Raw genomic sequence first — 13,176 nt, forward strand, 5'->3', positions numbered from 1 at the left:
TACTGCTCTCCCTCTGTTCTACAGCTCTCCCTCCGTTCTACAGCTCTCCCTCTGTTCTACAGCTCTCCCTCCGTTCTACAGCTCTCCCTCCGTTCTACAGCTCTCCCTCCGTTCTACAGCTCTCCCTCTGTTCTACAGCTCTCCCTCTGTTCTGATGCCACAAAGTTGGAAGCACAGAATCTTCTAGAATGTCATTGTATTCTGTAGCGTTAAGATTTCCCTTCACTGGAACTAAGGGGCCCGAACCATGAAAAACAGCCCCAGACCATTATTCCTCCTCCACCAAACTTTACAGTTGGCACTATGCATTGGGGCAGGTAGTGTTCTCGTGGAATCCGCCGAAACCAGATTTGTCCGTCGGACTGCCAGATGGTGAAGCGTGATTCATCACTACAGAGAACGCGTTTCCACTGCTCCAGAGTCCAATGGCGGCGAGCTATACACCACTCCAGGCGATGCATGGTGATCTTAGGCTTGTGTGTGGCTGCTCAGCCATGGAAATGCATTTCATGAAGCTCCTGACGAACAGTTCCTGTGCTGATGTTGCTTCCAGAGGCAGTTTGTAACCCTGTAGTGAGTGTTGCAACCGAGGACAGACGATTTTTATGCACTACACGCTTCAGCACTTGGCGGTCCCGTTCTGTGAGCTTGTGTGGCCTACCACTTCTAGGCTGAGCCGTTGTTGCTCCTAGACGTTTCGACTTCACAATAACATCACTTACCGTTGACCGGGGCAGCTCTAGCAGGGCAGAAATCTGACAAACTGACTTGTTGGAAAGGTGGCATCCTATGACGGTGCTACATTGAATGTCACTGAGCTCTTCAGTAAGGCCATTCTACTGCCAATGTTTGTCTATGGAGATTGCATGGCTGTGTGCTTGATTTTATACACCTGTCAGCAATGTGTGTGGCTGAAATAGAATCCTCTAATTTGAAGGGGTGTCCACATACTGCTGTATATATAGTGTTTCTTCAGTTTGTCTCAATTACAAGCCTATTCTTTTCAGGATTTCTCATTCGTTGTCATCGGCATTTAATTGAAATGCAGTCTAGCTGCACCATCCTGTCCTTGACTGTACCAACTGTATTCATGTTTTACATTTATCACATGGTCAATAAGTATTACATGTATCACAGCTTATCACATCTCTTTACATTGATCATATAATGTATGTGCCAAGTTCTGCCAACCCTGTTTCACCTGGATACTCCCTCATGGCCAATCTGTCTCCATCACATATACATACTAGGTAGTAGTGTACTCTCTCTCTCTCTCCAGCTCAGCCCTGACATCACAATGACTAGTCAGAAGATGAGTTCTCTACACGTTGATTTAGAACACTCTGACATCACAATGACTAGTCAGAAGATGAGTTCGCTACACGTTGATTTAGAACACTCTGACATCACAATGACTAGTCAGAAGATGAGTTCTCTACACGTTGATTTAGAACACTCTGACATCACAATGACTAGTCAGAAGATGAGTTCTCTACACGTTGATTTAGAACACTCTGACATCACAATGACTAGTCAGAAGATGAGTTCTCTACACGTTGATTTAGAACACTGACATCACAATGACTAGTCAGAAGATGAGTTCTCTACACGTTGATTTAGAACACTGACATCACAATGACTAGTCAGAAGAGGAGTTCTCTACACGTTGATTTAGAACACTCTGACATCACAATGACTAGTCAGAAGATGAGTTCTCTACACGTTGATTTAGAACACTCTGACATCACAATGACTAGTCAGAAGATGAGTTCTCTACACGTTGATTTAGAACACTCTGACATCACAATGACTAGTCAGAAGATGAGTTCTCTACACGTTGATTTAGAACACTGACATCACAATGACTAGTCAGAAGATGAGTTCTCTACACGTTGATTTAGAACACTGACATCACAATGACTAGTCAGAAGATGAGTTCTCTACACGTTGATTTAGAACACTCTGACATCACAATGACTAGTCAGAAGATGAGTTCTCTACACATTGATTTAGAACACTCTGACATCACAATGACTAGTCAGAAGATGAGTTCTCTACACGTTGATTTAGAACACTACCATCAAAATGACTAGTCAGAAGATGAGTTCTCTACACGTTGATTTAGAACACTCTGACATCACAATGACTAGTCAGAAGATGAGTTCTCTACACGTTGATTTAGAACACTGACATCAAAATGACTAGTCAGAAGATGAGTTCTCTACACGTTGATTTAGAACACTCTGACATCACAATGACTAGTCAGAAGATGAGTTCTCTTTACACGTTGATTTAGAACACTCTGACATCACAATGACTAGTCAGAAGATGAGTTCTCTACACGTTGATTTAGAACACTCTGACATCACAATGACTAGTCAGAAGATGAGTTCTCTTCACGTTGATTTAGAACACTGACATCACAATGACTAGTCAGAAGATGAGTTCTCTACACGTTGATTTAGAACACTCTGACATCACAATGACTAGTCAGAAGATGAGTTCTCTACACGTTGATTTAGAACACTCTGACATCACAATGACTAGTCAGAAGATGAGTTCTCTACACGTTGATTTAGAACACTGACATCAAAATGACTAGTCAGAAGATGAGTTCTCTACACGTTGATTTAGAACACTGACATCACAATGACTAGTCAGAAGATGAGTTCTCTACACGTTGATTTAGAACACTCTGACATCACAATGACTAGTCAGAAGATGAGTTCTCTACACGTTGATTTAGAACACTCTGACATCACAATGACTAGTCAGAAGATGAGTTCTCTTTACACGTTGATTTAGAACACTCTGACATCACAATGACTAGTCAGAAGATGAGTTCTCTACACGTTGATTTAGAACACTCTGACATCACAATGACTAGTCAGAAGATGAGTTCTCTACACGTTGATTTAGAACACTCTGACATCACAATGACTAGTCAGAAGATGAGTTCTCTTTACACGTTGATTTAGAACACATTGACATTCTCTCAACTTCCATTGGTCAATCCCTCCCTCCCTCCCTGGAGTTCTCTGGTTGCTGTGGTGAATGGCTTGGCTAGAGTAGTGTCCACTGGTCATCTCAGCTAGTCTGATCAACTTTCCATTACTTGTTCATTACTAGTCCTCAGACCCCTTGGTGCTACTCAAACTGCTGAGGACTAACCCCAAACCCTTTTCATATTTGCAGTGAATGCTGGTTAAGTATCTTATTATGTATAAAAGTGGTTCTCATCAGGAAAAGTCTTTGTCTTCTTCAGGTGGTTAGTGGTTCAGGTGGTTTTAACCTGCGGTTTTCCCAGGGTGGGTTAGGCATTCATACAGGCCTGACGCCAGTTCAGTCTCTCTCCCTCCATCTCTCCCCCCGTATCCGTTTAGTGAAGAGATTATCTCCTCCGCTCGACTGTGCTCCCCTCCAGAGTGAGGTCTTATGGGCCTAATGACACCTCCCTGTAGTAGGACCCCCCCTCTCTCCTCAGTGGCTGGAGAGAAGAGTGTCTCTGCTCTGCTCTGACCCCTCTGAGGTCAAACAGTCCTCTCATAGTGGTAACGTCCAGGAACACAAGCTATGTTTATCTCTCTGGTTGGTGGTCCATTGGGAGGAACGGGACGGGGGCCTTTTGGCTGGAGAGGCAATACATAAACACCTTCATAGGGGGAGTGGGGCTGGAGGCGTGGGGCTGGAGGCGTGAGAGCGAGGTCAGTGGGAGTATTTAGTCCTGACCTTAGTCCCAAACTCTCCTCCCTTTCCTCCTCCTCATCCCTCTCTCCTCCCTTTCCTCCTCCTCATCCCTCTCTCCCAGGCTCAACCCTGGTCACCTGTATTGGAACAGATCTCTGTAAGCCTGGGGGATCTTCTCTATCTCCACAGGCCGAGGCAGGAAGTGCGTTAGTTTCTGGTGTTTCTTAGTCCTCCCCCCCTCCCGTGGCGAGCCGTCCTTGTTGAGCGCTACGTAGTAGAAGCGCCCGGTGTCGGTGTGTTTGTAGAGCGTAGAGGCGTATGTGTTGTACCAATTCTCCTCAAACTGCTCTCTCAACACACACTCTGCTGTTAACTTCTTCTGCGGAAGAGAGGGAGAGATGGTTGAGTGTGGTGTCCGTACAGCAGCTTAATTAAGATACAATTCATGGATTAGTTCATTTATATGTCACTCATATTTTGGTAACAGTTTGAGGAGGAAACTTCACAGCAACAGATCATAACACAATAATCAACAACAAAGAGCTGCTGAGGGGTTGAGAGAAGGTAAGAAGGGGGGACTAAGGGAGAGAAAGCCTGCTGACGGGGTGAGAGAAGGTAAGAAGGGGGGACTAAGGGAGAGAAAGCCTGCTGAGGGGGTGAGAGAAGGTAAGAAGGGGGGACTAAGGGAGAGAAAGCCTGCTGAGGGGGTGAGAGAAGGTAAGAAGGGGGGACTAAGGGAGAGAAAGCCTGCTGAGGGGGTGAGAGAAGGTAAGAAGGGGGGACTAAGGGAGAGAAAGCCTGCTGAGGGGGTGAGAGAAGGTAAGAAGGGGGGACTAAGGGAGAGAAAGCCTGCTGAGGGGGTGAGAGAAGGTAAGAAGGGGGGACTAAGGGAGAGAAAGCCTGCTGAGGGGGGTGAGAGAAGGTAAGAAGGGGGGGACTAAGGGAGAGAAAGCCTGCTGAGGGGGTGAGAGAAGGTAAGAAGGGGGGACTAAGGGAGAGAAAGCCTGCTGAGGGGGTGAGAGAAGGTAAGAAGGAGGGACTAAGGGAGAGAAAGCCTGCTGAGGGGGTGAGAGAAGGTAAGAAGGGGGGACTAAGGGAGAGAAAGCCTGCTGAGGGGGTGAGAGAAGGTAAGAAGGGGGGACTAAGGGAGAGAAAGCCTGCTGAGGGGGTGAGAGAAGGTAAGAAGGGGGGACTAAGGGAGAGAAAGCCTGCTGAGGGGGTGAGAGAAGGTAAGAAGGGGGGACTAATGGAGAGAAAGCCTGCTGAGGGGGTGAGAGAAGGTAAGAAGGGGGGACTAAGGGAGATAAAGCCTGCTGAGGGGGTGAGAGAAGGTCAGAAGGGGGGACTAATGGAGAGAAAGCCTGCTGAGGGGGTGAGAGAAGGTAAGAAGGGGGGACTAAGGGAGAGAAAGCCTGCTGAGGGGGTGAGAGAAGGTAAGAAGGGGGGACTAAGGGAGAGAAAGCCTGCTGAGGGGGTGAGAGAAGGTAAGAAGGGGGGACTAAGGGAGAGAAAGCCTGCTGAGGGGGTGAGAGAAGGTAAGAAGGGGGGACTAATGGAGAGAAAGCCTGCTGAGGGGGTGAGAGAAGGTAAGAAGGGGGGGACTAAGGGAGAGAAAGCCTGCTGAGGAGGTGAGAGAAGGTAAGAAGGGGGGACTAATGGAGAGAAAGCCTGCTGCCTTGCGGTAGGGATCCTAGGTCTACCATCAGCTGAACTGAACCAATGGAAAGTGTTCCAGGCTCTGTGAGGCAGACCAGGGAGGCCGAGTCCCAAATGGTCTCCTATTACCTTTATAGTGCACTACGACCCATAGGGATTACCATTGGTCTCTAGTCAAAAGTAGTGCACTACATAGGGAATAGGGTGCTACGGCCCATACATGAATCCAAGATGACGTAGCAGTTCAGATGTCTTTGTCTTGTTGTGTCCCGAGTATATATCTTTTTTTCCCTCCGTATATATTTCGTACATATTTTTTATATTTTTAACCTCCGTTTCAACATACTCTCCTGCAACCCGCCTCACCCAATGTGGTATGGATCTGCTATTTTTATACTTTAGAACCGGAACCCCCAACAGAAGCTAGCCAGCTAACTAGCTACTAGCTAGTAGTCAGCTAGCCACTGCTAGCGGTCGGTCATCAGCTAACCTTTAGCCCGGTCACCTCCTGCCAGTCTGCACAGCGCGATTCAACCCAGAGCATACCGGACTGCTTTTTCTCCGGTTTCCTACTGCAAGCGCTGAACATTTCACCTGGATCATTGCAGCTAGCTAGCTGCTATCCGAGCGGCTACCCCCTGGCTAACGTCTCTGTCCCGAAGCAAGCACCAGTGAGCTTGGAACTAGCCCCGTGCTATACATATTTGCCAATTGGCCTGGACCCCTTTTACTGCCGACACGGAGCCCAGCCGATCCATCACGACTGGTCTGCCGACATAATCCGCCCGAGAGGTTTCAACAGGCTCCTCCGTCGTGACGTCCCCTGAAGGCCCATCCGCTAGCCTGCTATCCGCGGCCCGCTAGCTGTCTAGAGCATATCGGACTGTTAGCTGAAGAGGACCATCAGCCAATTTCTTGGGCTACAATACCTATTTTGCCATTTGGCCTGGACCCTTTTACTGCCTACATGGAGCCCTGCCGATCCATCACGACTGGTCTGCCGACGTAACCGTCCGAGGGGGCTACAACAGACTCTTCCGTCGCGACGTCCCCCTAAGGCCCTTCTGCTCGCCCCGGCCCGCTAGCTGTCTGAATCGCCGTGTCTCATTTTACATTTACATTTTAGTCATTTAGCAGACGCTCTTATCCAGAGCGACTTACAGTAGAGTGCATACATTTTATTACATTTACATACTGAGACAAGGATATCCCTACCGGCCAAACCCTCCCTAACCCGGACGACGCTATGCCAATTGTGCGTCGCCCCACGGACCTCCCGGTTGCGGCCGGCTGCAACAGAGCCTGGGCGTGAACCCAGAGACTCTGGTGGCGCAGCTAGCACTGCGATGCAGTGCCCTAGACCACTGCGCCACCCGGGAGTCTCCAGCTCTATGATCACTCGGCTACGCATGCCTCTCCCTAATGTCAATATGCCTTGTCTATTGCTGTTTTGGTTAGTGATTTATGTCTTATTTCACTGTAGAGCCTCCAGCCCTGCTCAATATGCCTTAGCTAGTCCTGTTGTTCCACCCCCCACAAATGCGGTGACCGCACCTGGCTTAAATAGAGACAAAACCTCTCTCATCGTCACTCAATGCCTTAGGTTTACTTTCACTGTACTCACATCCTACCATACCCTTGTCTGTACATTATGCCTTGAATCTATTCTTCTGCGCCCAGAAACCTGCTCCTTTTACTCCCTGTTCCCAACGCACTAGATGACCAGTTCTTATAGCCTTTAGCCGTACCCTTATCCTACTCCTCCTCTGTTCCTCTAGTGATGTAGAGGTTAACCCAGGCCCTGCAACGCCTATCTCCCCTCCCATTCCCCAGGCGCTCTCATTTGTTGACTTCTGTAACCGTAAAAGCCTTGGTTTCTTACATGGTAACATTAGAATCCTCCTCCCTAAGTTTATTTTATTCACTGCTTTAGCACACTCTGCCAACCTGGATGTCCTAGCCGTGTCTGAATCCTGGCTCAGAAAGGCCACCAAAAATCCAGAAATTTCCATCCCTAACTATAACATTTTCCGACAAGATAGAACTGCCAAAAGGGGGCGGAGTTGCAATCTACTGCAGAGACAGCCTGCAGAGTTCTGTCTTACTATCCAGGTCTGTACCCAAACAATTCAAGCTTCTACTTCTAAAAATCCGCCTTTCCAGAAACAAGTCTCTCACGGTTGCCGCTTGCTATAGACCACCTTCTGCCCCAAGCTGTGCCCTGGACACCATATATGAATTGATTGCCCCCCATCTATCTTCAGAGCTCATGCTGTTAGGTGACCTAAACTGGGATATGCTTAACACCCCGGCCATCCTACAATCTAAGATAGATGCCCTCAATCTCACACAAATTATCAATGAACCTACCAGGTACAACCCCAAATCCGTAAACACGGGCACCCTCATAGATATCATCCTGACTAACCTGCCCTCTAAATACACCTTTTCTGTCTTCAACCAGGATCTCAGCGATCACTGCCTCATTGCCTGCGTCCGAAATGGGTTTGCGGTCAAACGACCTGCCCCTCATCACTGTCAAACGCTCCATAAAACACTTCAGTGAGCAGGCCTTTCTAATCGACCTGGCCCGGGTATCCTGGAAGGATATTAACCTCATCCCGTCAGTAGAGGATGCCTGGTTATTCTTTAAATGTGCTTTCCTCACCATCTTAAATAAGCATGCCCCATTCAAAAAATGTAGAACCAGGAACAGATATAGCCCTTGGTTCACTCCAGACCTGTCTGCCCTTGACCAGCACAAAAACATCCTGTGGCGTTCTGCATTAGCATTGAACAGCCCCCGCGATATGCAACTTTTCAGGGCAGTTAGCAACCAATATACACAGGAAGTTAGGAAAGCCAAGGCTAGCTTTTTCAAACAGAAATTTTCATCCTGTAGCACAAACTCCCAAAAGTTCTGGGACACTGTAAAGTCCATGAAGAATAAGAGTACCTCCTCCCAGCTGCCCACCGCACTGAACTCCCATCACCTGGTTGTCTAGGTCTCAGTAAGGAACTCCCCTCATCTGGTTGTCTAGGTCTCAGTAAGGAACTCCCCTCACCTGGTTGTCTAGGTCTCAGTAAGGAACTCCCCTCACCTGGTTGTCTAGGTCTCAGTAAGGAACTCCCCTCACCTGGTTGTCTAGGTCTCAGTAAGGAACTCCCCTCACCTGGTTGTCTAGGTCTCAGTAAGGAACTCCCCTCACCTGGTTGTCTAGGTCTCAGTAAGGAACTCCCCTCACCTGGTTGTCTAGGTCTCAGTAAGGAACTCCCCTCACCTGGTTGTCTAGGTCTCAGTAAGGAACTCCCCTCACCTGGTTGTCTAGGTCTCAGTAAGGAACTCTCCTCACCTGGTTGTCTAGGTCTCAGTAAGGAACTCCCCTCACCTGGTTGTCTAGGTCTCAGTAAGGAACTCCCCTCACCTGGTTGTCTAGGTCTCAGTAAGGAACTCCCCTCACCTGATTGTCTATGTCTCAGTAAGGAACTCCCCTCACCTGGTTGTCTAGGTCTCAGTAAGGAACTCCCCTCACCTGGTTGTCTAGGTCTCAGTAAGGAACTCCCCTCACCTGGTTGTCTAGGTCTCAGTAAGGAACTCCCCTCACCTGGTTGTCTAGGTCTCAGTAAGGAACTCCCCTCATCTGGTTGTCTAGGTCTCAGTAAGGAACTCCCCTCACCTGGTTGTCTAGGTCTCAGTAAGGAACTCCCCTCACCTGGTTGTCTAGGTCTCAGTAAGGAACTCCCCTCACCTGGTTGTCTAGGTCTCAGTAAGGAACTCCCCTCACCTGGTTGTCTAGGTCTCAGTAAGGAACTCTCCTCACCTGGTTGTCTAGGTCTCAGTAAGGAACTCCCCTCACCTGGTTGTCTAGGTCTCAGTAAGGAACTCCCCTCACCTGGTTGTCTAGGTCTCAGTAAGGAACTCTCCTCACCTGGTTGTCTAGGTCTCAGTAAGGAACTCTCCTCACCTGGTTGTCTAGGTCTCAGTAAGGAACTCTCCTCACCTGGATTGTCTAGGTCTCAGTAAGGAACTCCCCTCACCTGGTTGTCTAGGTCTCAGTAAGGAACTCCCCTCACCTGGTTGTCTAGGTCTCAGTAAGGAACTCCCCTCACCTGGTTGTCTAGGTCTCAGTAAGGAACTCCCCTCACCTGGTTGTCTAGGTCTCAGTAAGGAACTCCCCTCACCTGGTTGTCTAGGTCTCAGTAAGGAACTCTCCTCACCTGGTTGTCTAGGTCTCAGTAAGGAACTCCCCTCACCTGGTTGTCTAGGTCTCAGTAAGGAACTCCCCTCACCTGGTTGTCTAGGTCTCAGTAAGGAACTCCCCTCACCTGGTTGTCTAGGTCTCAGTAAGGAACTCCCCTCACCTGGTTGTCTAGGTCTCAGTAAGGAACTCCCCTCACCTGGTTGTCTAGGTCTCAGTAAGGAACTCCCCTCACCTGGTTGTCTAGGTCTCAGTAAGGAACTCTCCTCACCTGGTTGTCTAGGTCTCAGTAAGGAACTCCCCTCACCTGGTTGTCTAGGTCTCAGTAAGGAACTCTCCTCACCTGGTTGTCTAGGTCTCAGTAAGGAACTCCCCTCACCTGGTTGTCTAGGTGATAGGCAGGGGAGAGGTCAGGTGATAGGTAGGGGAGAGGGCAGGTGATAGGCAGTTGAGCGGTCAGGTGATAGGCAGTTGAGAGGTCAGGTGATAGGAAGTGGAGAGGTCAGGTGATAGGCAGTTGACAGGTCAGGTGATAGGCAGGGGAGAGGTCAGGTGATAGGCAGGGGAGAGGTCAGGTGATAGGCAGGGGAGAGGCCAGGTGATAGGCAGGGGAGAGGCTAGGTGATAGGAAGGGGAGAGGCCAGGTGATAGGTCAGGTGATAGGAAGTGGAGAGGCCAGGTGATAGGCAGGGGAGAGGCCAGGTGATAGGCAGGGGAGAGGCCAGGTGATAGGTCAGGTGATAGGAAGTGGAGAGGCCAGGTGATAGGCAGGGGAGAGGCCAGGTGATAGGTCAGGTGATAGGAAGTGGAGAGGCCAGGTGATAGGCAGGGGAGAGGCCAGGTGATAGGTCAGGTGATAGGAAGTGGAGAGGCCAGGTGATAGGCAGGGGAGAGGTCAGGTGATAGGCAGGGGAGAGGCTAGGTGATAGGCAGGGGAGAGGCTAGGTGATAGGCAGTGGAGAGGCTATGTGATATGAAGTGGAGAGGCCAGGTGATAGGAAGTAGAGAGGCTAGGTGATAGGAAGTGGAGAGGCCAGGTGATAGGAAGTGGAGAGGCCAGGTGATAGGAAGTGGAGAGGCCAGGTGATAGGAAGTGGAGAGGCTAGGTGATAGGAAGTGGAGAGGCTAGGTGATAGGAAGGGGAGAGGCCAGGTGATAGGAAGTGGAGAGGCCAGATGATAGGAAGTGGAGAGGCCAGGTGATAGGAAGTGGAGAGGCCAGGTGATAGGAAGTGGAGAGGCCAGGTGATAGGCAGTGAAGAGGTCAGGTGCAACATTAAACATGAGACATGCAGCTCATAAAGATCCCCTATTGATCTTGTTTAGGGACAATATAATGGTCCTCCCTAGACTAGTCTACAACTCTAGAATATAATGGTCTTCCCTAGACTAGTCTACAACTCTAGAATATAATGGTCCTCCCTAGACTAGTCTACAACTCTACAATATAATGGTCCTCCCTAGACTAGTCTACAACTCTACAATATAATGGTCCTCCCTAGACTAGTCTACAACTCTAGAATATAATGGTCCTCCCTAGACTAGTCTACAACTCTACAATATAATGGTCCTCCCTAGACTAGTCTACAACTCTACAATATAATGGTCCTCCCTAGACTAGTCTACAACTCTACAATATAATGGTCCTCCCTAGACTAGTCTACAACTCTACAATATAATGGTCCTCCCTAGACTAGTCTACAACTCTACAATATAATGGTCCTCCCTAGACTAGTCTACAACTCTACAATATAATGGTCCTCCCTAGACTAGTCTACAACTCTACAATATAATGGTCCTCCCTAGACTAGTCTACAACTCTACAATATAATGGTCCTCCCTAGACTAGTCTACAACTCTACAATATAATGGTCCTCCCTAGACTAGTCTACAACTCTACAATATAATGGTCCTCCCTAGACTAGTCTACAACTCTACAATATAATGGTCCTCCCTAGACTAGTCTACAACTCTACAATATAATGGTCCTCCCTAGACTAGTCTACAACTCTAGAATATAATGGTCCTCCCTAGACTAGTCTACAACTCTACAATATAATGGTCCTCCCTAGACTAGTCTACAACTCTACAATATAATGGTCCTCCCTAGACTAGTCTACAACTCTACAATATAATGGTCCTCCCTAGACTAGTCTACAACTCTACAATATAATGGTCCTCCCTAGACTAGTCTACAACTCTACAATATAATGGTCCTCCCTAGACTAGTCTACAACTCTACAATATAATGGTCCTCCCTAGACTAGTCTACAACTCTACAATATAATGGTCCTCCCTAGACTAGTCTACAACTCTACAATATAATGGTCCTCCCTAGACTAGTCTACAACTCTACAATATAATGGTCCTCCCTAGACTAGTCTACAACTCTACAATATAATGGTCCTCCCTAGACTAGTCTACAACTCTACAATAGAACCCAACAGGACAAAACAATAGAACTCAACTGGACAGAACAATAGAACACAACAGGACAGAACAATAGAACCCAACAGGACAGAACAATAGAACCCAACAGGACAGAACAATAGAACACAACAGGACAGAACAATAGAACACAACAGGACAGAACAATAGAACCCAACAGGACAGAACAATAGAACACAACAGGACAGAACAATAGAACCCAACAGGACAGAACAATAGAACACAACAGGACAGAACAATAGAACACAACAGGACAGAACAATAGAACCCAACAGGACAGAACAATAGAACACAACAGCCTGACAACACCACTCTGTCAGGGTGGGTGTGTTTCAGTGTCTGTCTGTCTGTCTGTCTGTGTGTGTGTGTGTGTGTGTGTGTGTGTGTGTGTGTGTGTGTGTGTGTGTGTGTGTGTGTGTGTGTGTGTGTGTGTGTGTGTGTGTGTTCGCCCAACCTCTGGGGTATCTGAATAGTCTGCCCTCTTGGCCCAGCTCTCTGCTGTTTGGCTGAGCGTAGTATAACCTGACATCATAAGATAGAAGATGGTAGCCTACTCCCTATATAGTGCACTACTATTGGCCAGGGCCCATAGGAAATAGGGTGCCATTTGGGACGAACACATGGACTGCAGGCAGCAGATTAATGTGTTTGGGGTTAGTGGTTAGGGGTTAGAGGTTAGAGGTTAGGGGATAGAGGTTAGGGGTTAGGGGTTAGGGGTTAGTGCTTAGGGGTTAGAGGTTAGGGGTCAGGGGTTAGGGGTTAGGGGTTAGTGGCTAGTGGTTTGGGGTTAGGGGTTAGGGGCTAGGGGTTAGGGGCTAGGGGTTAGGGGCTAGGGGCTAGGGGTTAGTGGCTCGGGGTTAGGGGTTAGGGGCTAGGGGTTAGTGGCTAGGGGTTAGGGGTTAGGGGTCAGGGGTCAGGGGTTAGGGGTTAGTGGCTAGTGGTTTGGGGTTAGGGGTTAGGGGCTAGGGGTTAGGGGCTAGGGGTTAGGGGTCAGGGGTCAGGGGTTAGGAGTCAGGGGTCAGGGGTCAGGGGTTAGGGGCTAGGGGTTAGGGGCTCGGGGTTAGGGGTTAGGGGTCAGGGGTTAGGGGCTAGGGGTTAGGGGCTAGGGGCTAGGGGTTAGTGGCTCAGGGTTAGGGGTTAGGGGTTAGGGGTTAGGGTAGTGGTTAGGGGTTAGGGGTTAGGGGTTA

The 13,176-nt window shown here is 48.6% G+C and overlaps 1 protein-coding gene across 1 annotated transcript in view; it reads right to left on the reverse strand.

Moving 5' to 3' along the window:
- Positions 1-3,820: 3,820 nt before the first annotated feature.
- Positions 3,821-13,176, reverse strand: part of LOC120038216 (fibroblast growth factor 16) — a gene marked incomplete at its 5' end in the record, with an annotated part of 30,708 nt that continues 21,352 nt past the window's right edge. The window contains one exon of the mRNA XM_038984073.1: positions 3,821-4,066. Coding sequence (XP_038840001.1) covers positions 3,821-4,066 — 246 coding nt within the window. The remainder of the gene's footprint in view (positions 4,067-13,176) is intronic.

Source organism: Salvelinus namaycush, unplaced genomic scaffold (genome assembly GCF_016432855.1).
Source record: "Salvelinus namaycush isolate Seneca unplaced genomic scaffold, SaNama_1.0 Scaffold2102, whole genome shotgun sequence".
Lineage (NCBI taxonomy): Eukaryota > Metazoa > Chordata > Actinopteri > Salmoniformes > Salmonidae > Salvelinus > Salvelinus namaycush.